Raw genomic sequence first — 24,119 nt, 5'->3', positions numbered from 1 at the left:
TATATTAAAATTAAAAATATATATATATTAAAAAACAATAATTATAATTTTAATAAAATGTAAGACAGTTAAAATTACCTGTTATACATTTCCCACAATTTAGATTTTGTTCGTATGTCCCAAATACAAACAAGACCTTCATCGCCACCAGTAACAATATGATAATTATCCATTTCAACACAAGATACTCCATATGAATGGGCACTTATACTGATCTCAGGATGAAGTGTTCTCAAATCAAATACTCTTACTCTGAAATTATTAAATTTAAACTCAAAATAGGATTAAGAAATAATTAATGTTTATATTTATAATATGTAATCAATAACAATCGAATGAAGAAAATAGCTTAAAAGAAACAGCAAAACTTTAATATTAAACTTTAGAAGTTAATTTTAACTTTAGTGTCTTCTGTTAAAATAGAAATAATTACAGAAAAATAGATTAGACATTTACTGTCAGCTTATTATCAATTATTTTATTGCACATTTGCAAAAAGTTAACATGGAAAAAGTGCTTTGAATAGCTAGAGAATTCACAACTTATATAGTTGAAATTATATGAAAATCTGTTTCATATAATTCTAGTTTCATTACACAGATTCATTATAGATATATCTCATTAAAAAAGATCTGTTTTTGTTTTAATGTATAAAGTAATTTAACATGATGTATGATAATAAATGTATAAAAAATATACAAAGTATTATTTTTACATTCTGATTATACCGTACACACTTGAATAGACCAATTGTGGTCTTTTTTTCAAAAATCCATTGGGGTATAGATTTACTCAAGCTTGTAGATATTATATATGCAAAAAATTAAGACTAACGCTACTACATTGTTATCTGATATTAGTTATCCAATTTTAATATCAGGCTTTCTTCAAGAAAAAGAATATAATTATCACTAAAGCTAATGCTTTTGATATTCAACTAGCATTATAATGCATTTCATTAATTGATGGTATTCAGTATTCAGTTACAAGTTTTCAAAAAATTAATAACAATAGTATTTGACCAGCAGAAACACTAGCATAACTTTTTTTTTTTTTTTAACTCTTTCTGCCCTGTGGGCACTAAGAGGGCCTCTTTTTGCAAGCCCATTATGGGTTCGGCCAGGCCCACAATGGGGCTGCCGGGTAGTGAGGGACGGGACACATCTGAACGGACCACCCCCCCTGAAAAATTCCTGAGGATTTTTCAACCTGTTAAGATTCAAGCCTGGGTCCCCCAGAGTAGTAGGCTGCCACCTTGACCGCTCAGCCATCCGGCCACTACACTAGCATAACTATTGAAAAACAACTCAAAAAGCAAAAGAAATGTTAACTGATGTTAAATAAAGATTCATAACACGATCAAAGATGTGATGTCAAATGCCAATACCTGAAACATAAATACATTTGACGTCTTTAAAACTAATAAATTCAAGATAACAGCAAATAATTTAACTGCAAATCTGCAATTTTTGTCTGTACGAAGTTATCATTGCTAATATGTGATACAAAGTTTGTGATACATGGACATTTTGGGGAAGTTAACATTAGCAGCAAATGATTTACAAAACCATCTAATGTTTGCTTATGCACTTGCAGAAAAGAAACATTAAATTAATCACAAATTATAACAAATATTGATGATTACAATTTCTCAATCTTTGAAAATTAATAATTTGGTTTCAATTACATTCTTTTTATATCTTTTCTAATAATTACTAGACTTGGCTTCAATTATGATTATTTTTAGAACTAATTTTTACATTCTGCACAACTTTCTTTCCAATTTCCTTTTGTAAAGTTTTGAAAATTTCCAATTTTTCTCCAGAATCACTAGACAAATGTTAACTAAAGGCATCATATACATAAGAAGACACATTAAATAAATCTGCTAAATATGAAATTAAAGATAAATAATAATAATAATAATAATCTCTATCAAACTAAAACCATATAAGACAAACAAAAATTTAAGAAGTTTGATTATTTTTATCCAATGCATATAATAATTATTAACACAACTTTTTAGTTTTTAAACATTTCAACTTCAAACAACAAATTTTTTCAAGAAATTGGTAATTTTGAAGACCAAGTATATAAAAGAATATATAGTAATCAACGATGCTTATAGTGTAATCTAAATATATAAAATTACTTGTCATGGCTGACTGACTGATTCATCATTGCCCAGAGCAAACCACTGAACCTAGAGGTGAAATTTTGTACACAGTTAGGGTACGTCATGAAAACGCACACTAAGAAGGGATTTTTCGAAATTCCCCTGCAGGGGGAGAGGGAAAGGATTAAGGCTTAACCTGCAGAATGGCTTCTACTGTACTATTTTAGATGTGATTTTGTTTTCAACTACGTTTAGTCTTCATTGCATTCTTAGGTGTATTAAATTGATAACATTTCAGATATTGTTATAAATATTTTTATATATTTTGATTTTTTAACCAAATGTTCGAACCATTTTAAATTTGAATTTGTTATTGCATATTGGTTCAATTATAGAATGATTGTAAACATTCCAGAAAATTGATCAAATTGAAAACAGTTTGTTTGATTCTAAGCAATTCTCATCATTCTCAGCGGTAGGTGTTATATAACAATTACTATGGTTGTTGAAATACTGAATATAAATGAAATACTGAATATAATTTCTTGCAAAACCCCTGTGGGCAAAGTTGCGGGTAACTGCTAGTGTTATATATACTGGAGGATGAGATTGGACCGGAGGTCTGGGTAGTGTAATTGGCAATGCATCTGCACAGTAAACGGGAGTTGTGGGTTTGAGTCCCATTCTGGGCCGATTCTTTTCTTCCAGTAGTTCTAAAGTATTTAAATTATTTAATTAAAAATTATAATTATTAAATTTATTAAGAGATGGCACCTAACACCTCCCTCTAGTATCAAATTATTTGGTAATTGATTAATATTATAGCCGTTATTAGCCCAATAACATATGGCAGTGGTTGGCTTTGGTATTACACAAGGTATCAGGTTTAGTAGAGTTGTTTGTTTATATATACAAGAAGACTACACACACAGAAGACACAAACACAAACAATAATAAAAATTATAAGATATTTATTACTTTGTAAATTTTTCTTATAAACTTCTTGAAGGTTTGTTGTTTTGAAGTTAAAAAATTTAATATATAAGAGAAATTGTAAAAAAAAATTTTTTAATATTCTACTAGTTTTATATGTAGATTCAGTGATTCATCTGATACAGAGATATTTTAAAATTTTGAATAACTGATATTACAGAAATATATAAGATCAATTAATTTATTAAGTACTTGTAATGTTAATAAAAAATAAGTAAATAAAACTATAATTACAGAATTTAAATAATAAAATAACTCTTAAGAAGTTTAGCTTTTGTTTACAAAAATATTTAAGATACAAAAATGTTTGTCAATAAAACTTATTAGATCATTAATTAAAATAATTTAATTACTACTTTGACCAATAAATGTAGACATCTAATACTATTTATAACAGAAAAATATAATAATAATTTTTACTAAATTTAGAAATATAGCCTTTATATTTTATTTAAATATAGAATTTCTATTATATTTTCCTATTAGAAATGATTAAAATCTTAAATAATTACTAACTTATAATCAGTATAAAATTGGCTTATTATAATACTATAATCTGAGAAATCAAACAATTGCCATAATGAATTGGACTACCTTACCACTACTATTAATAATTAAATTATAAGTAATTTGATACTGAGGTAGACAATAGTGCCATCTCTTATTAAATTAAATAATTATAATTAAATTAATATTTTACTAAATAATTTAGAATATTCTGAAAGAAAAGAATCGACCTGAAGCGGGGTCTAGACCCACAACTCCCACTTACCATGCAGATGCATTGCCAGTCTTCCAGAATATTCTAAATCATTTAGTAAAATATTAATTTAATTATAATTATTAACTTTAATAAGAGATGGAACCTAATGCCTACCACTCATACCAAATTATTTACAATTTAATTATTAATAGAAACAGTAAAGTAGTCCAATTCATTACAGCGCTCGTTTGGCTGATTATTAAAAACATTGAGCTATAATATATGAAACTATAATACATATATAAACATTTCAATGTTTATATATGTATTATAGTTTCATAGTTAAAAATTATAAGATAGAAAAAACCTATAGTTATCTTACAAATTTTTTAAATATAAATATTCAACTTGAGAAACAAAATTAAAGTTTAAAATATGTTTACATACTTATAAAATATTTCAGAAAATTAAAAACAAAAATCTATATATCAGGTCAATCACTACTGTCAAATTTATATAGAAATTCAACCTCTTATCTCTACATCCAGTTGCAATAAGATTATCTGGACTTTTCCTAAGGTTTAAACTTAAAATTTGACCAAGATGATCAGAAAGTATTCCAAATAATCTTCCATTGTCTGTAGTGAAAAGTGATACCTGAATAGAAATGATTTACATATTATATAAACATAGCAACATAATTTAATTTGTACTAATAATGACATAAATAACAGAATAAATTTATAATACAATCAAAAATTTATTTCTACAGAATGAAATAAAATAGTAAAGATCAAAATTAAATCACAAGTAAAAGATTTATTGAAATAATAATAATCCACTAATTATTGCAGTATTTTGAAAAATATATGGGCTGTTTCAGACCTTACATGAAATTCTTAACACCATTTGTTTCTAATTTACTCAAACATTTTATTTGAATTTTATCAGTTATATAAATTCTCACACAATAAATTCTCATTTATCATCATCAATAAGTTCTTGGAAACTGTGATGTTAAGTGAACAAATATAACAAAACCAATTTTATCATAGTGTAAACATGATATAAACAAGTTATAATTCAGTTAATGTTAATCTAATTAGATTGTGATTGCAACCACCAGCATTTATTTCTTACCTCATAGAATCTATTTTACTGTTTATGAAGAAATTCAACAGTGATAATTGTAAATTTACTTCTATATATCCTCAAGGAAATTGTAACAAAACAACATTAAATGAAATAACATTAGGTGAAGACTTCCTGTACATAATGAAAATCAACTCAATTACAAACTTTAATCTGTATTAACATTTGATATGAACAGAAAATTTAAATTGCTGATAATCAAAAAATAGTTATTTATTAGTTAAATGCATATTTTTATAAAATATTTTATAAAAATGAGAAATACTGAGTCACTCAATAATTAGTTTTATCTATTTTGATGTATATTAGATCAAACCATTAAATTTTGAGAGACTAACTTTATCAATTGAATAGATATATAAAAATGTAAAAAATGATATTTCTGGACCTTCAGATAATCATTAAACATAATTATTACATTGTTTCATTGAATGAATTTTAAATAAGCTAATTAATATTTAAGTTTCTATAGTTAATATTATGCTTTTATATGAACAAATATGAGCCAAAGTTAATTAAAATTAATTTATATTTTAAGATTTTTAAATTTGAAACAAGTAATTATTTATTGTGACATCATCACAATACTGGGCTGCAATTTTTTATCATATTTCTAATTTATTTAATTTAAAATATATACTCTCCACATCAAATTAGCAGTGGCTTGCCCCTGTATATCATTCTTCTCATTTAACAATAGAGTTGTGCCTTTTAGGGAAAAAGTTTTGAATTGAAATAATGTGACTTCCAGTTTGCATCAGAAGTTTGTGTATAGTTAATTGGGACCTCTTGTCCCTAAGGTTTCCATATCTGGTTGCAGATTCCATCTATCTAACTCTGTTCTTGAGATTAAGGGTGTACAGTTTAAAGGTCTACAATTTTTTCAAATTGCAGCCCAACAAAATCAATTGTCATATTCATTCTATGATAATGAGAAAAGATTTGTTTCTGCACCACACAGCTACAAAAAGAATTAGAGGGAATATTGGATATGACCTTCAGCCATAATATATTTTTTAAGGCCTTTATAAATTTTTTAAAATTATAAAATTTATAAAAGTTTAGCAATAGCAGACAAAATAACATTTATTATTTTGTCTGCTATTGCTATCTATATTTTGCTATAAATAAAATTTTTATGTAATTTTTATGTATACAATAAAATTTTTATGTCCAGTACACTTATTAAAATTATCAAAACTCATGAAATGATACAAGAAATATTTATTTTAGCTACAAAAAAAACATAATGTACTGCTATATTTTTTGAAAAACAGTTTTATTTCATTCATTATGTCTAAATTTTCCTTCTTTAAAAATAAATTATATTAAAACACTACTCTAACCAAAAACATCATTTAAATATTTAAACATAAATACCTGATAAATATTATATCCAGTACTACTTGTTAGACCAGCTGCAATTAAATCATTAGAAACATCTAAACATGACACAAAAGAACCTATTAAATGATGAATTATCAATGCCTCCTCATCTTCTGATTGATTAAGTTTTTGAAAATGAATAACATCATCACGTGATATAACAGCAGTTATAGCATATTCTGATGGTATAAAGCTCAAATAATTTACCTAAAAGATAATTTTTTTCAATTAGACTATTTACTGTAAGTAAAAATATGTAATACATAAATAATAAAATATTGTGTGTTTAATTTAAATGTAAAAATTCAAATATAATTTAATGTCATATTAAATGTTAAAAATAATTTTATATAAATTTACAACATAACAATTGTTATTTAATGTTAGTATTTCATATATTTCATCTTTAATTTACAAAATTCTTAGCACCATATTGTAAAAATAAAAATTCACACTTCTTTTTCAAGTAACCAAATGTTTTATTATATGTAAAAAATTTTTGGTCTTTCTGAATCAGATTCAATTACAGAAATTCTTGTAATCAAACCATTACAAGAATTTCTGTAACTGAAGCTAGCCTAAAATACAATTCTGTAAATACAGTGTGATTCACTCAAGATTGAACCCTTAGTGTATAGATTATATCTGTATAAGATGAACAAGAGACATGAATGGAATGATTTATTATATATTTGTCAACATGGGCATTAATCATTAACTGGACAATTATACTGGTGTTAAGCATTTACACAAGAATTGAGAAAACGTTCTTAGAGAAAACAGACTTTCTTTATTAATGCTTAACACCAGTATAATTGCCTGTTAATGATCAATGTCCATATTGACAAATATATAATAAATTGAATAAGGACAGTAAGGCAATAATAATTATGAATGGAATGATTCTTTATTTCATGATGAAGCATGTTGGTCAAGTGCTTCGTCATGAAATAAAGTTCAATGTGCTACATTTCTATCACATTTGAATAGAATGTAATTATGAAGTATTGAACAAAATCAGTATTCAATCCCAAGTGTAATCACCCTGTACAATATAAATATCACTAACATATGATTAAGTAGAATATTTAATTTTTGCAAAGACAAAAGAAAAATAGTAAACTTTACTCACAATTAAAAAAATATTTGCTTAGCAAATAAATTTTTAATTTTAATAGATACTATTAAATACAAATTATATTTTAACTGTACAGTTGTCTTTAACTTTTAGATATGAAATAAATATTTTTGTAACCTGAATTGTATTAATTATATAAATACTATATTTATGAAATTGTTATGTATATTAAATTGTGTTTATTATACTTTATTTATTTGTTTAATCTTTGATAAAACTATCTACACATTGTAATCATTAAACATTGCAAAAATTTATATTAATATTATTATATTATATCAAATCTTTATATATATAGCTCTGATATGAAACTGTAGGTAAAAGAAAATCATATTTACTTTTGTTGAATAGTTGTATAATTTTTGAAAATTACATATTCCACCAATGGTATTAATCATGATGCACTTGTTACTGCTACAAATTCCAACAGCATTAACAGAGCAATCCGTAACAACAGATGTTATTGGTAATGTTAAGTTATATGATTCAAGAAGAGATGAATTATTCTTGTTTGACAAAACATATGCTTGTCCTAAACAAAAATTTAATTTCAGTTAGAGAAACAGCAAAGTCATCTAAAAATAAAATTCTCAAATAAATTTCTATATATTTTTTCATGATAATAAATAATAATAACTGACATTTTTTGATTATATAAATGTAAATCCATAAAAATATGCAATCAATTTTATGAGCTGATTCATAACAATAACCACCTATCTCCAATGTCTTTATTGATTTTGTATACATCTGTCTAACTTTCAAATAACTGAAAATTTATTTTAAGAAATATCCTTATAAATTATTGCAAAAAAAAAAAGACAAACAATTTTCACTGATCATTACTCTACAGTAATTTTAAATTTTTAGTACATTAATGATACTAGAAAAACTTTTATTGTTGTTATAAAGAGAGCTTTATTTCATAATGTAAAACCTGTATAAAGTAGAACTGCACAATACTAAATTATTTTTCATTGTGGAAAATTCCTGCTTTGAAGAGGTTCTAGTTTTTTTTTTAATTATTATCTTTAAATTACACCAGATAAATGTCACACAATTAAGTTCATTTTCTATAGTAAAATCACTTTTACATATTATAAAAAAAAATTTTATTACTAGAATTAATCCAAACTAAAGATGAGAGTATTCAAATGCAAGAATTGAGAACTATTCAATTGCAAAAAGCTCTCATTGTCCTCAGACTTATTCTAGATATTTGAATACTTCTTTGATGAAGCTCTCATGATCTCATATAGCCAATTCAAATATAAAAACTAGTGTATTATTCTGTTGTCAGAAATTCTAATTGCATAACAGTAATACAGGAAATTCTTGTTAGTTTGAAATTCAGGAGACAAAATATTTGCAACTTCAAACTATCCTAAATTTACACATTTCTGTATATGCCAAATGTCATGTAACTGATGTAATTTATTAAGCAAACAGAATATGACTACTTATACAGAATGCTATTTTTGTTAATTAATAATATAAATAAACTGCAGGTAAACAGAACATGTGCAGTGTGAACCTCACAGGCTGCCAGATAGGTTTCATAAAAAGTATGGCAGAATTTCTTGAAATGTAGCCCAAATTATTTTTAAAGTGACCTAAAAAATAAATAACTACTCACCACACCGAATTAATGAAAATGATGCATTTGGAACCAAATTACAGTGTGATACAAAACCTGATGCAAAGTCCAGAAGGGGTTCGAAAATGTTCGTTTTTTTAAAAATGTTTTTTGTATCACATCATAATATGGTTCTACGTATGTCATGACCCAAAAAGTAGTAAGTCGCCCAAATATAATAGCCTAGAGCCCTCCAAATATCTCAATCTGCTACTTGTAACCCAATCTTACAATCTCAAAACCCAGCAACATATTTTATGAAATAAGAGAAAAATAAGATAGTCCTATATGTAAGATGATGCCCGAAAATGTGTTACTGTAAAAGCAAAGTCATCTATATATATAACCCATTCAATGGGTATCCGTCTGTTTGTCGCGTAACCGTTTGATAATGGACACTAGAGGCACCCCTATCGTGTGTCATATTTCAAACATTCAAATTAACAATTTTAATTCTTATTTAAATTAACAATATGAATTATTATTATTCATTTGGCCCATAAATTATTANCGTAACCGTTTGATAACGGACACTAGAGGCGCCCCTATCGTGTGTCATATTTCAAACATTCAAATTAACAATTTTAATTCTTATTTAAATTAACAATATGAATTATTATTATTCATTTGGCCAATAAATTATTATTTGGTCAATATAACAATATAAATAATTCAGTATATTTGTAATAGGAATTTATTATTTCAGGGGCTTATATCTCACGAAGGGTCGCGAGTAGGGGTATGGTTCCTTTGCCTTTATTGTTCGCACAGGGGACTACAGTTTGGGGGGGGTCGCCACCTCTTTACCTAATCTTACCATTGGGACTTTAACAGAGCTGTAGAGCATATTGACAGGAACAAAAAAGTCAAAGGAACCGTGCTTCATGGAAATTTGTAAACAACGCCCACTAGGGAGCGTCCCGGGCTACTAGTATTGAATAGATCAGAGTTGTTCTTGGTCTATTGTTCTCTTATAGCATGGAGACACTTCAATCTAAACAAATGAGTTAACATATGCATTTCACAGTTCAGACAGTATTTTCACTTAGAATTACAAAGTAGCCATATTTTGAACTAACCGAATCTCTTAAGATGTAAATCTCTATATCCCCATCAGAACAAATTACAGTTTTGAACTAATAGAATTTCAAATTATCCGAGTTTGAATTAATGAAGATTTCCTGTACAGAGACAAAGTTATTCTGTGATCTGGCTTCTCAAGGAATTTTAATATTTTAAATCTTTAATTAATTATTTACTTCAATCTGTGTAATTATCAACACATTAATTAAGTTGTTTTCAAATACCCAGTACTAATTAGTACTAACTATTCTGTGTAAAGCAAATTGTAAACACTGTGTTACCTTATTTTCATTATTATAAACAAATTACATTCAATGCTTGTTCTTATTAACTCAATTCTCAGAAACTTGATTCTTGGATCTATTCAATTCTGTCCTAGTTAATTCCAAAAATTACAATGTTTAATATTAACAAAAACTTTGGTCTGTATGTCCCCATATCAGGATATATTTGTTTCTCTGACAACATTCAAAATTGTTCTTGAAAGACAATTTGTCATGCTCTGAAATGAATGGTATACCTGGCCATCAAGAAGGGGGAGCTAGTTATTTTTCCAAGTCCAGAAAATACTTGTAGTCTATAGTGACTACTATCCCTATAAATTAATGTTTTTTACTAAGAAAATTAAAATATTTAAAAAAAGCTTCTTTATCAATAAAATGCAACATATTTCATTTCTTAAAAAAAAAAGCAAAAGAGAGCCCATTAATGGATAAAAGAAGCCCATTTAACCAGGTCCCATACAAGCACTTGAATGACCCTGACTGAAGGCAATTTTACTTATTTGCCTACAAGTGAAATTTTGAATTTCCTGTTTATCCAGGTTAAGTTACATTTGTAATATCCAAAAACTTTTTCTATTTACATATTGGGCAAGTTTCTGGCTTATAATAAACTTTAAAATAGAAAACTGCTCTATTCCAAAGAATTTTTTCTGTTTTAGACAGGTTTTACTGTATATAATTTATATCTTTTATTTTGTGCATTCTTTAATATTTGTTATGTGCTTTTGTTTTTATTGATAAGTTTGTCAATGAATTTTATTTTTAAAATGTTTTGCCTTTGAGGTACAAAATGTTTAATTCAGTTTAGTGATAAAATCAGTAAAATGAAATTAAACATATAAAAGATGGTCTGAAGATAGTTATTTAAATCAAGGTAAGATAATTCAAAATTAAAAATTAAATATAAAATATAGAAAGACATTATCTGATTCTTTTCAATACAGAGAAATGTATGAGCTTTCCTTATTGAAAATTTTGTAATGTTATATGTAGTAAATGACCAATTAAGGTGTATAAAATACCATAAATACTTTATTAAAATAAAAATCTTCCTGACAAGAATCTAAATTATTTAACATTGTCTTAAACCTAAAAAGAACAATAATTATTCTTAAATTTATATTATACAATCAACATCTGTCATACATGGCAACACAAAACCTTCAATATTACATTTCATTCATTTCATTAGATAGGCTAAAATATATGTAGCTTAATATGATATTATAGTTACTAATAGTCAATGTACAATAGCTAATTAAAATTTAAAACTGCCTTACCTTGTTCATAGCCAATGACTGCAATATCTGATGATATAGATAAACTGCAAACTGAATTTTTTCGATTACTGTTATGATTACTCATTGCATTTGACTGATGATTAACTGGATCAAAAATAGTTTTCTTTTCTTGTTTTGCATCATTTCTAAAATCCCACAAACAAACTTTTCCAGTAGAATAGCTGAAAATATTTTAATAAAGTATTTTTAAAATAAAATTCAAACATTAACTATTATATTCAGATATATAATTATTTTATATGTCATGTAATTATTGTAATTTCCTGCAAATAATCTACTGATTATCTGTGTATGAAAGTCAATTTGAAAATGGATGTGGTTATACACTGCTGCACATTATTTTAAAATTGCATTTATGAACTCATTCAACAGCTTTTCATTTTTCTAATTTACCAAAAACATCTTTAAAAATACAAAAATGCCTCTCATCTGCCATTATGTTTCTTTTTTAAATTAAAAAATAAAAATCATTAAAAATAAACTAAAATTTTTAAAATAAAGACATTACTTTTATATTTTAAAACAATGATTATTTTTAATATTAATTTAATTATTAATTCTACTCTAGGGGATTTGACAAAAGTTTTCCTTTATTAAGGAAATCCAAAAGATGGTAGTTTGAGAAACACTGGAGTATTGCATTTGTCAGGATATTTTGCACCCGAAGGTGTGCAGTTTTTGACTTTTCAAAAATTTATATTAATTTAATTTTTCTCTTATAAATTACAACAACATTATTATAATAAATTAACCATAGTAGAATATAAAAACTGTTGAAACGTTAATATAATAAGTGATTTACCTATAGTTACATTCAGGAAAGTACATATAAATAAGAATTCTGGCAATATAGAAACAAATTAATATTCCAAAAGTTTCATTCCTTAAACATGTAATGTTAATTTTTGATGTAAATCAAAAAATTAACAAACAAAATTTGTCTATTATTTGCATTTCTACTGTACAAGTAACTTTCATTTATGTTGATAAATTAATTCTTTATACTTGACATAAATAAGATAAAGTTAAATCAAATTTGTAACAGAGAATTATATATATTGTATGGAAAAATTTCTTTAAGGAATCAGCTGAAAGTTACTTGTACAATGGAAATGCAAATAATACACAAATATTATTCACTAATTTTTCATTGCTAAAGTCAGAGATTAACTTCCTACATGGTTTCTTAAAACTTGCACAAATGCACAAACTTAGTCTTATTACATATTTAATATATACATTTTATTAGTCTTACTAACATTAAAATTAACACACTATTTAATTTTTGCTTGTGCAATAAGATCAATAAATATTAGAATAGTTGTAAGCTTCTTGCCTCACTTAGGCTCCATTGCAAAGTATTAACTGTTACGGTGTAATCGTGTAACCACGTATTTTAAGTTTCAATAATGCTAGCAATTCTAAAATTAACAATTCTAGCTAATTAAAAATTTTAGTCAAAGTTGACTTTTTAAAAATAAAATAATTTATTTGAAATAAAGTTCAATTAAAAACAGATAAATAGGATTAGTAAACCTTTTCTACAAGTTAAATATTTTTTAAAATTAATTTGCACATTTATGATTTTTTATGTTGAATTTTCATATGATGTTTCATGTTTATCACACAATCTTTAAACAGTTATCTGGATGATAACCGTATACCCAATACCCAGATATAGAAATTGATATCCAATATTTAGCAATAATTCTAACAATTTTCTGTGAGTATATGATAGTGAAGGTTATATACAGGAAATAAAAAAATAAATAAATAAAGATTTACTAAATTATTTACCCAGCAACAATATATTCCTGGAAGGAATGAACAGCAGACAATATTCCAGATCTAACATCTTCCATTTCATAAAGTCTTCCAATTCTATTCTGAGAAAATGTAGAAAAATCAATCTTTGTTTATATAATCATTAAGAATTTAAAAATTTTACTTGAAAAATAAATGCTATTACAGTGGAACATAGTTAACACAAATTCACTTTTATTAAATGCATGTGTTTTTCCTGTTACTTTAATATAGGAATTCACAAGTTAATTTGATTAATATGAAATTGGGGAATTTTTTAACTCAACTTGGAAATTTTTCCTGTAAATTTTTTGTGTACTTACTGAATAATGCACATATATATTCTACACTGTAATGTTATATTATGAGATCAAATAACACCAATGTATATAATTTTACATCAATCTGAAATAATTAAAGATTAAGTATTTCTGCAATAAATCTCTATCTTTCTGATATTTATGTTGAGAAGAGTACTTTTCTATTATTTTGTGAAAAACTTTGGTTATTTTTTTATTGATATAATAAAATTTATTTTTGAAATTTGCAAATTGTACTTTTGATGTGACTTTGATAATTACTAAGAAAATTTTTTAAATGCAGAATTTCTCTAAAATCTGAAATTATCAAAAATAATTAAGATAAATTTATAAATCTAATTTTGAAAAACAATTAAATTATATAAAAATATTTTTAAAAATTTATAATTTTAAAATTTCAAAAATTATACCTTCCAATTGCTTCGAATCTTTTTCTCTGCTTGAATGGCATGTGTTACTTCTTTTTTCCATTTGCTTACTTCAGATGTTAATCCTTTCTGAAAACCAAGTTCACATGATATATTGTACCATAAAAGTTCATCTTCTGCAAGACTTTTCCAACTTCGACTGACCTATTTTCAATAATATATTTTTAATATATATAATATAATACTGTGATGTAAATATTGATGATTTATTTCTATTAAAGTGTTGTTAAATCAAAGTTGTGTTATTCCAAATCAGAGAAAACAAGCATCCTAGATCAGAAAATTCCCAACCTTTTCCAATCCACATATCTCAGTCACAGAAATTGAAAATTTCATGTACCCATACATCAATAAATTAAAATGAAAGTATGTTGTCAGTTTTCAATCACTGCTCCACAATCATCGACTTTTAATTATTAATTTGCAATTTAAAATACTACCACACTTATTTAGTAATACAGATAAGAAGTTAGTCAATAGAAAAGAAAGATTATACTAAAATAACTGAATTAAAAGTCTGAATAAGAGAATTCAGACTCTTAATAGATCCTTTAGTTATCAGCATAAATTTTGCTGAAGAGAACAAATCACATAAGGAACATCAGTAATTGACTATTCCAACTTTATTGCACCAGGAAAAGCCTCTTCTTAGTCTTTTATTACAGGTCTTTGACTATTTATTAAAATTATATTAGTGACCACTAAATGAATCAACTAAGTGTTCATAAGCTGATAAATAAAATTGAAATTAAAATAAAGTTTATCAATATTTTATTAAATCAAATTATTTTATCAAAACCTTGTATATTATTAATTATAAAATAGCAAAACCTTAATTTTGAGGGCATAAATTAATTTTACATGAAAAAAAGTTGTAAATGCTAATAAGGAATAAAATCTTCATTAAGTCTTACTATACCTGAGATATGATGTGACCCCCCTCTATCTCCCTACCTTCTTGACTTTCAACTACCAAAATTTAATAGCATCAATTCTTCTAATACACAAACCTCCCTGCAAAATTTTAGAAATTTTTGACAAAAGATACAGGAGTTATTAAGCTCCAAAGAGGTTGAACAAAAATGTGTTCCTCTCACACACACACACTCAACCATCCAAGCATATAGAAAAAACTCTCAAATTTTATTGCATTTCTCAATTCTCAATATTTCAACGTCCCAAGTCCAAAAAGTTCCTGGGAATCATTTTTTGACTAATGACCATATTTTTCATCTGTTATATATAACAACCAGGAAAGTAAAAATAAACATTTTGTCAAAGCTACAGCCCTTCTCTTTGTGCACTAGTGGTCAGCATAATGCTGTCCTTTGTCTCAAACCAGAAAAAGTGGATGATTGTTGCAGACATCTGAGCCAGCCAACACCCAGGAGAGAGATATGTTCAAAGTGACAGTCCATACGTAAGATAATGACTTCAAAGTAGACCAAAAGTAGTTTCCATGCCCAGAACTATGTGAAATCAAGGAAGGAAAGGAATCTTTTGCTTGATGTTGGACAAAAAATGACTGAAGAGAAAGATGTATAAGAACTAGGAAATAAAGATTTTAGGGTTGACTATGGACAGAAGACGGAGAGAAAGAGAGGCTAAGCGGTTTCATCAGATGATAATTGAAGAAACAGAGGTAAAAGACTTGTGACAAGAAAAAAGAAGAGAAAGGTATATGGGACCAGACTCGAAGATTTTTCTTGGCTCATTTTATTTTTTTTAGGATGCTTGGTTCATTTTATTCTTTTTGAAATGTTCTTAAAATATTAAAATATCTAGCTTTTAGAAATCAAAAGATAAGGTAAATTACTTGAATATTTAATGTAAAATTAAATTAGTAGAATTAATATTTAAATTAGTCCCAAAATTAAATAAAAATATAATTACTAATGGTTATTTTACCTGTGCACAGCGACATAGATCTACAACATCAAGATGAAAGAATATTTTCAGAGCAATTTCTCGAGGCAATGAAATATCAAAAAATGGAATTTCATTGATTTCATCCTTAAAATATAAAAATATAAAATGAATTAATACCATCTATTTAAGACATATTACCATAATTATATAATTAAAACAATTCACTTTTCAACTTCTGTACAGAAAAATATCATCAGTTGTATTTAAAAAAGAAGTAAACAAATTATTTTTTAATATATTTTCAAAACAATCATAATACATTTATTCTTTGTAAAATAAGGCTGGCGGAAATACAGTATTAACATTTTACGAAGAATAATTTTATTTTAATTGTGAAGAGATTGTCACCTGTGGACATTTTAGACTGTTTTACATAATTTGGCAGAGGTGTAGCCTCTAAAGAAAGGTCGTCTCTGCTGTGGAGATGGCAAGTAAAGAAGATATTTTTATTATCTGTTTACGTGTTTTTACAATGTTAATAAATCATAATACACTAATTAATTATTATATTTTCCCTACATAGATAAAATGCTAATACAACATATACTTATACAAATATATACAACTTTATATGAGTTTATCAATATTTTCATATAAATTTTATTCAGTATGGATAAGATTTAAGTTTTATCTCAAAATTTTAATATTAATTATGAATTAAACTTCCTTAAAAGTTCCCATTTCCCAGAATACTGAGAGAATAAGAATTGTTCCTATTAATTATCATCAATGCAATGAACTCAAAAAATTATAAAATCATCAATAAATCAATTTAACACATTTTTTGAACATTAGCTAGATTTACAGTGCTAACTCATTCAGATAAACCATGCTGAACTGACTAGAACAGGCAATAATCAGAAGGTAGGAATAGCTGGTGAATATATCAAAAGTGGTAACACTTCCTAGTCCTAATCTAGAAGTTTTTTTAATTTATTGCTGTCATGACATGAGGTCATACATTGTTGTGCTGGAGAATGATCTGCCATTGGTTTAATATATATTTCAACTGCATCTCTCTCAAAACTTGTGCTAATTATATAATATGCTTCTGTGCTCCAAAGAAGAAGAACATCACTATGGATGATAATCAAGAAAAAAAAATCTAATTATATAATGTTGGATAATCAGAAAAATTATTTTATATGAAAATATATTATAGAAGTTTATTTAAAAATGCATTATTATTACTGTTATACAAATAATCTACATTCAAATTTGAACTATTTACACTAAATATCACAACACATACAATATACATATACAAAATAAAATATAAATTTATATACATACTGTATATATTTATTTGTGTATGTCTATAAATGCATGCATGTATACATACATATAACTCCATATCATATCATTTTTTACAAACAACAAACTGCACATAACTCCATTATGTCTAGATACTGCTACATTTGCCTAGTAAGACACCATCTTTCAAACCAAAACCAAAACCAAACAAAATAAAAACTTCATCAGATCTCAACATAACAAGCATTCATATAGTGTTTTGAAAATAATACCAACAACAAACAAATTATAATATAAAACAATTACGAAATATACTAACTTCTAATTGCAAAGATGTAGACTTGAAGCCATTTTCACAATATATAGTTTTTTAAACAGCTCTAATTTACAGATTATATGATTAACCAATCATATTAATGATTTTTTTCACTTTCTTTAACTCTATAATAATGCCTGAACATGCTGTCATCTCTTAAAAATAAAACATCTATTTTTAATGATTTTAATTTTGCAACTGTTTGAATATCCTACATGTAGGATATTCAAACAGGATGCTAGGCATATTATTTGGCTAATTCTGATAATAATTACAAAAATATTTTAAAAATTTCATAGAATAAATCAACTTATTTATAAAAGCAATATAATTTTATTTATTTAAGATATTTTTCATAATCATAGAAATGTTATGAAGTAATTAATCGCTTAAATTGAATATGTGAGTGCTAAGTTTTGGTCGTACGGAGAAACATATCACACAGTATTGATGCAGCAGGAGAAATCAAAGATAGACAAATTGGTTATTTATTGCAAAAATGGATGCATTTCAGAGTTTATCTGTCCCTCTTCAGCCATGATTGTTACAAATTATGACTTACAGGCATTTAATGAACATATGCTGTTTGTTAACAAACATACTTGCTTCCTTTTGAATTCTTACAGATATTTATTTGTATACTATATAATCATCATCAGAGATTATAATTGTTGAATTAAAGATAAAGTAATTAATGTATCTTACAAACTGTCAAGTCACACATTTAACGCTTTCTACTACTTAACTCCAAACTTACTTAGGTAGTAGAAAACATCAGATATGTGTCTTGACAGTTTGTAAGATACATTAATTACTTAATTCATGAGAGTCATATTTTATATTCATCCCGGTGTGCCGTGTAGTTATGTATTCATCAAGCAACAATTATAATCTCTGATAATGTTTATACAGTATATAAATAAATATCTGTAAGAATCCAAAAGGAAGGCAACCATGTTTGTTAACTCGGCACTCCTCACGTTGGGATTTTTAACACTGTTAGTTAAGGGTGAGCACTGTGCTCATCTGATATATTTTTGTATTCTTAATGATTTGTCTTGAGAAAATTTACTTAGAAGAGGAAGTTTTGTTATGAATAATACACATTTTAAAGTTTGCCTTACTTTAATTAGAATACATTAAAAGTAATCTCAATATAGAAACAGAAATTGATATCTGATTAGCTCAATCAGATCAATAAAAATAGAAATACGATATTTGAAATTATTGATAAATATAATTATAATTTCTATTAAAATTCTGAATCTGTTTAGCTAGATTTTTAAAATGGCATTATTTGTAGATTGTTATGTGGTATCTGCAGATCAGTGCTGTAGACATGTTACACTCTTGGATGCTGTTTTCCTATTCTTCTTTTTTAGGCAATATGCACACTTTTCTCTTGATACCGATGTTGCATGCAGAGGATCTGGTTTCTTTCTCAACACTTCCAGGATTTTCATATGGAGATCCTCACTCTCATTGTCTGCGAGGAAGAAACCTGCATTTTCTTCCTCAGACTCCTCATTAAGCCATTTCAGAAAAATTTTATCATGTTTTATGACACTTTGTATATACAATATCACTTCACAATTAGAATTGTACCACTTAAAATGCAAAAAAAAGAAAACAGGCAAATTCATGGATGAGCACTGTGCTAACTTGTCCAACACAACCGAAACAAAGGCGGCACCGAAAGCATTAGCGAGGACTAATATTTCCAATTCTGGTATCTTGTTGAAGGGGATATTCAGGAAGGAAGGTAGACGAGACTTTGGCCATAGAACTTCCAAGAAACCCAAGTTAAAAGTGTTTTAAATCAAAAGACAAGCGCAGCACTCACCTTCGAGTAACAGCAGGTTAAATGCCTGTAACTCTCAATTTGTAACAGGCACGGCTGAAGAAGGACAGACAGACTGTCCGAAATGGTATGGTTTCCACAATAAATAACTAGTGTTCATCTATCTTTGTGTGATTTCTCCTGCTGCATCAATTGTGTGTGATAAGTCTTCCGTAGAGCCAAAACTTAGCTCTGAAATATTCTATTATTGTGATATAAGGACAAAAAACACATCACCAACCACTTACAAGATCTTTGATCAAAGTATCAACAAGTGTCTTCGCTTTCTTCATGGGACAATCTGATATTATTTCATGGCAATTTTCTCGTTTACCGGTTTGATAAATGTCGTCATCAGACAAATGTTCTCCTCGTAACAGACAATGAGCTAATTGAAATGCTCGAGATTCATATTTGGACTTCTCAAAGCACTGCAAATTATTTTGACGAACGTTTTCTTCTTTGGGAGCTTTGAAAACGTCGGAACGGTTTTCTAATTCGCGTAACCATTCTTCTCGAAACTTATTCAAATCATTCATAATTATATTTATATTAAGTAAATATAAAATCTATATTTAGTGGAGGCCGCCATTTTGGTATCGTACTCTCTTGCTCATCTCATTACTACCACTTTTTATTCTAATCGTCAAAATAAAATAAGTAAATTTGTTTATATAATTAATAAATATAGAGTAAAAATAATTATTTTGTGTTCTTATTAATTTATTTATCATTAATTATCTTTTCAAAAAGTTATAACTGGAAACGAGATTATTAACTCTCTGATTAATAGTAATTCAAACACAAATAATTATCGTATTTATCTTCAGGCACTTGGCAATATTTATCATCAAGTTTTATTCAGTTGAAACTGAATAAAACTTGATGATAAATATAATAACTACAAGCACGGTTTCAAAAGTACCAGATTCTCTGATTAATGTTGCCACACTAATCGCAAAATGTAAATCCGTCCGATAAAAACTGAAAAAAAAATCCGTGATTCAGAAAAATCGCTATTTAAAAAAGAAAAAACTCTTTCCGCCCTTCAGGTACTAAGAGTTCTTCATTTTAGCAAACCTATTTATTATGGGTTCGGCCGGGCCCACAATGGTGCGGCCCAAGGACTCCGGCTTATCTCACAGAGTGATGCAATAAAAAAAGTTTGCAGAACTGAAAGTAAGAAAAAAAGTATATTGTGATTTTAGCGCAGTTGATGTTATCTTGTTTTATTTTGAAAATAATGGCATTTTGATTGTTTAATAGCATTTAAAAATGTAAAAAATTATATGGGTAACAATTTGTGGCTAGGTACAGATATTTCTTAATTAATTTCTACTGTTTTCTACTCTTTGATTATCAATGTTATGTTATATGTTCCTTTCTAAATATATGCTTTTATTAAAATTTAAATAAAATGATTTGATTTTTATTGAAAATAAAAAATATGTACCTTTATTTAAATATATATATTCTTAAGGTGCGGCAATTTGTCTTTTTGTCCGAAGCGACGTAACCGCTAGAGCAGGCCCTGTCTGAAAGTTTACACTTATTCGCGGCCAGAAAGTTTTACAATTATTTCATTGGTTACCTGGAGATGTCGTGTAAGACCCTTTTCTTGAATGAAAGACTTCTCATGTCATTCATAATCCAAAATCGTTGCACCAAAATAAGGACGAAACTTAATCAGAAAGCTAATTATAGCTTGTATCTACAAGTACGGCTTTACCGGCACATAATTAAAAGCGCGGTAAAGAGGTAATCTTTACCTTACATACAGAATCAGTAGACTGATGAGGATTGTCACGATTCCTTTCACACTCTGTTCCTAAGGGAACTATGAGGTGATACTTTCACTTTTGAAAGAACAAAGTCACTTCTCAAATGACTCACAGGAAGTGTAAAGATGACAAGAAAAATAAACTTTCTATCTTTTTACAGCTTTAAAATATTCTAAAATATTGACTAAAAATCATAAAAATGTTCCCTATCAAACTCTCAGTTCTCACTTCAATATTCATAGCTTTTTTTAAATAAATCTTCATTGATGTTTCTGAAAGCAAGAACCAAGGTTTTATGTACTAATGATATAAAATATTGAATGATTATATCAGGTAAGTTCTTAAGTACCTGTGAATCGGAAATCTCGCCTAAAGTACAGCAAAAACAACAGAATTTATAGAATTCTGTCAATTTTCTTTTTCTTAGTTGGATTCTGGTCTTGAAACTGTGAGTTTTCTTTCTTTCTTTATCTTGTGGAGAGGCACTTTAATTCAATTTAACCATACTGGCCCCTTTTCAAGACAAAATGAGAAATTTTGTCTTAGCATTGTGACTTAGTCACAATGCCACAAGTTAATTTTTAATCATATTTATAATTTATTTAATTTAAAATATACGTTCTCCATCTAAAATTAGTAGTGGCTTTCCCCTGTAAATCATACTTTTCCTTCAACGCCGGTCATCTATTAATTGGCACCAAACGTTCGTATATAGTTCATTGTGCATCCGGTGCCTACAGTTTCCATACCTCCTCTCGAATTCCATCTATATAACTCAGTTCTCTCGATTAAGTAAAGACAGGAAATGGACAAACGACAGTAAAAATTTATAGGTCTACATTAACAGTGATTGCTTCATAAATATAATATGAAAATGTAATTTGTATAAATTTCTAATAGTGTAAAGTGCAAACATATTTATGCAAAGCAGAGAAATCTATGAAAGTTTATGTATAAACCAAGAGATCAGCAAATAACTTATTTTTGTTTTTAAGTATCGGCTAAATTTATAACAAATGATTATAACTGATTAATAGTCATTTTCTAACATAACTAGACAAACACAAAATGCTGTATTTTCTTAAATACGCATTTACAATAATTTTAGAAAATAAGTTATTAGGATAAAAACAATACTTTAAAAAGTACATAATGAATCTCTAAGCTATTATAAGTGCAAAACAACTGTTGTTTATTGTTTAATCATGACGATTAAAGCGATCATCGGTTGTCTTGCACACTCCTATGTCATTAAGAACGTATGAATCTTTTTCTTCGTCAATTTACTGTTTATTCGCGCTTCCTGGAGATACAACAGTACTACTTCCGGAGATGTCGGCTCCTACAGACAACCTAAACAGTTCCTTCAGTGGAGCCATCTAAGTGCAACATGTTCTAATAGAATCTAATCTTACAGGGAAATAAAAGCGACAATTACAAATTTTTATATTAATTCCGAAATATTAAAGTTTTCATTTTGAGGAAGGACTGACAGGCAGACGACAGTGGGCATTTATAGATCTACAATGGGTTTAACAATATACAAACAACAGTTCCAAAAGATTCTACCATTGCTCAATTTAAATTAAATACAATTTAGTTTATTATCGTCTTCGAACGTCCTAACTCTAACAAAATGGATTACACCTTGTCTCTGTGGGCATGAGTGAAAGACTACGGACAAAAATCAAAATGGTCCGTTTCTATAGAAAGACACTTCGAAATCGAAATTCTGTCAAAATATCGATATTTTTAGCATTAAACTGAGACGTAACGCAACAATAGAATTTCGACAATTGTCTGTTGCTTTGTTCGAATGCAATTGTTTCGAGCGTTTTCTGAGAGTTTTGCTGCAGTTTTTGCGATACTTTTAAGTAAGTTTAGTCCCTGATCGTTCTAGATTTAGGTATTTTTTAACATTGTTAGGTACTAAATCACAATTAACAGCGATAATTTTCCGAAAACGAATATTCCATTACAACTTTATATTCATTTTTGTTTAGAATTTTTCTTATATTTAAAACGATCATTTTCTATAATTTTCTGTCGTATTTATATTAAAATTTTTTAATATTCTCTTAATTTAACGTTCGTTCTACAATATTTAATACTCGGTATTTATTGTTTGCAGGATGGATAATTTTAAAGCTCTAAAGAATTGGAATACCTCTGGAGGACAGAGTGCGGAGGAAAGCTCCTCGACATCAGGAACGTCCTCCTCTTCGATTCGAGTGATTCGCGTGCGTCCGAAAGAAGTGCTGGAGGGTGCGAAGGAACCCGACAAGAAACGGGTGATTGTCACCATTCCCGATGAGAGCACCTCGTCTGTCATCGACTACCTGGAACAGAGATATCCAGAAGTTCCGGAATGGTCGGTGCAGAGAGAGGCACGCGAGGAAGGAGTCGAAGGGGAGTGTAAATCGATCCTGAAAAAGAGGAAAAAGAAGCCTTGGTGGAAGAAGATTTTCTTCTTCTGGAAGAAATAAATCTCCGAGGTCTTCTTATTAAATGTGACTTTTATTTTCGATTGTGACATTTTTACCCGGATGTGACTTTTATTCCCGATTGTGACATTTTTACCCGGATGTGGACTTTTACCTGGCTTTGACCTAATGACCGGATGTGACTTTTAATGGCGGTTTGGCGTCTTCCCTTG

At 27.5% G+C, this 24,119-nt stretch overlaps 1 protein-coding gene across 1 annotated transcript; it reads right to left on the bottom strand.

Moving 5' to 3' along the window:
- Positions 1-78: 78 nt before the first annotated feature.
- Positions 79-20,291, bottom strand: LOC111620179 (F-box/WD repeat-containing protein 8-like; the record flags this gene model as incomplete). The annotated part of the gene is made up of 9 exons (XM_023362062.1): positions 19,931-20,291; positions 16,252-16,356; positions 14,326-14,487; positions 13,590-13,678; positions 11,772-11,953; positions 7,827-8,020; positions 6,345-6,557; positions 4,342-4,469; positions 79-252 (listed from the first exon to the last, which is right to left on the bottom strand). Coding segments are annotated over exons 1-9 (1,538 nt in total), but the record flags the coding sequence as incomplete, so codon positions are not given.
- Positions 20,292-24,119: the final 3,828 nt, after the last annotated feature.

This window comes from Centruroides sculpturatus, unplaced genomic scaffold (genome assembly GCF_000671375.1).
Source record: "Centruroides sculpturatus isolate CEXI.00-Female unplaced genomic scaffold, Cexi_2.0 scaffold206, whole genome shotgun sequence".
Lineage (NCBI taxonomy): Eukaryota > Metazoa > Arthropoda > Arachnida > Scorpiones > Buthidae > Centruroides > Centruroides sculpturatus.
The sequence above is the reverse complement of the archived record's forward strand: the minus strand, read 5'-3'. Positions and strand labels throughout refer to the sequence as shown.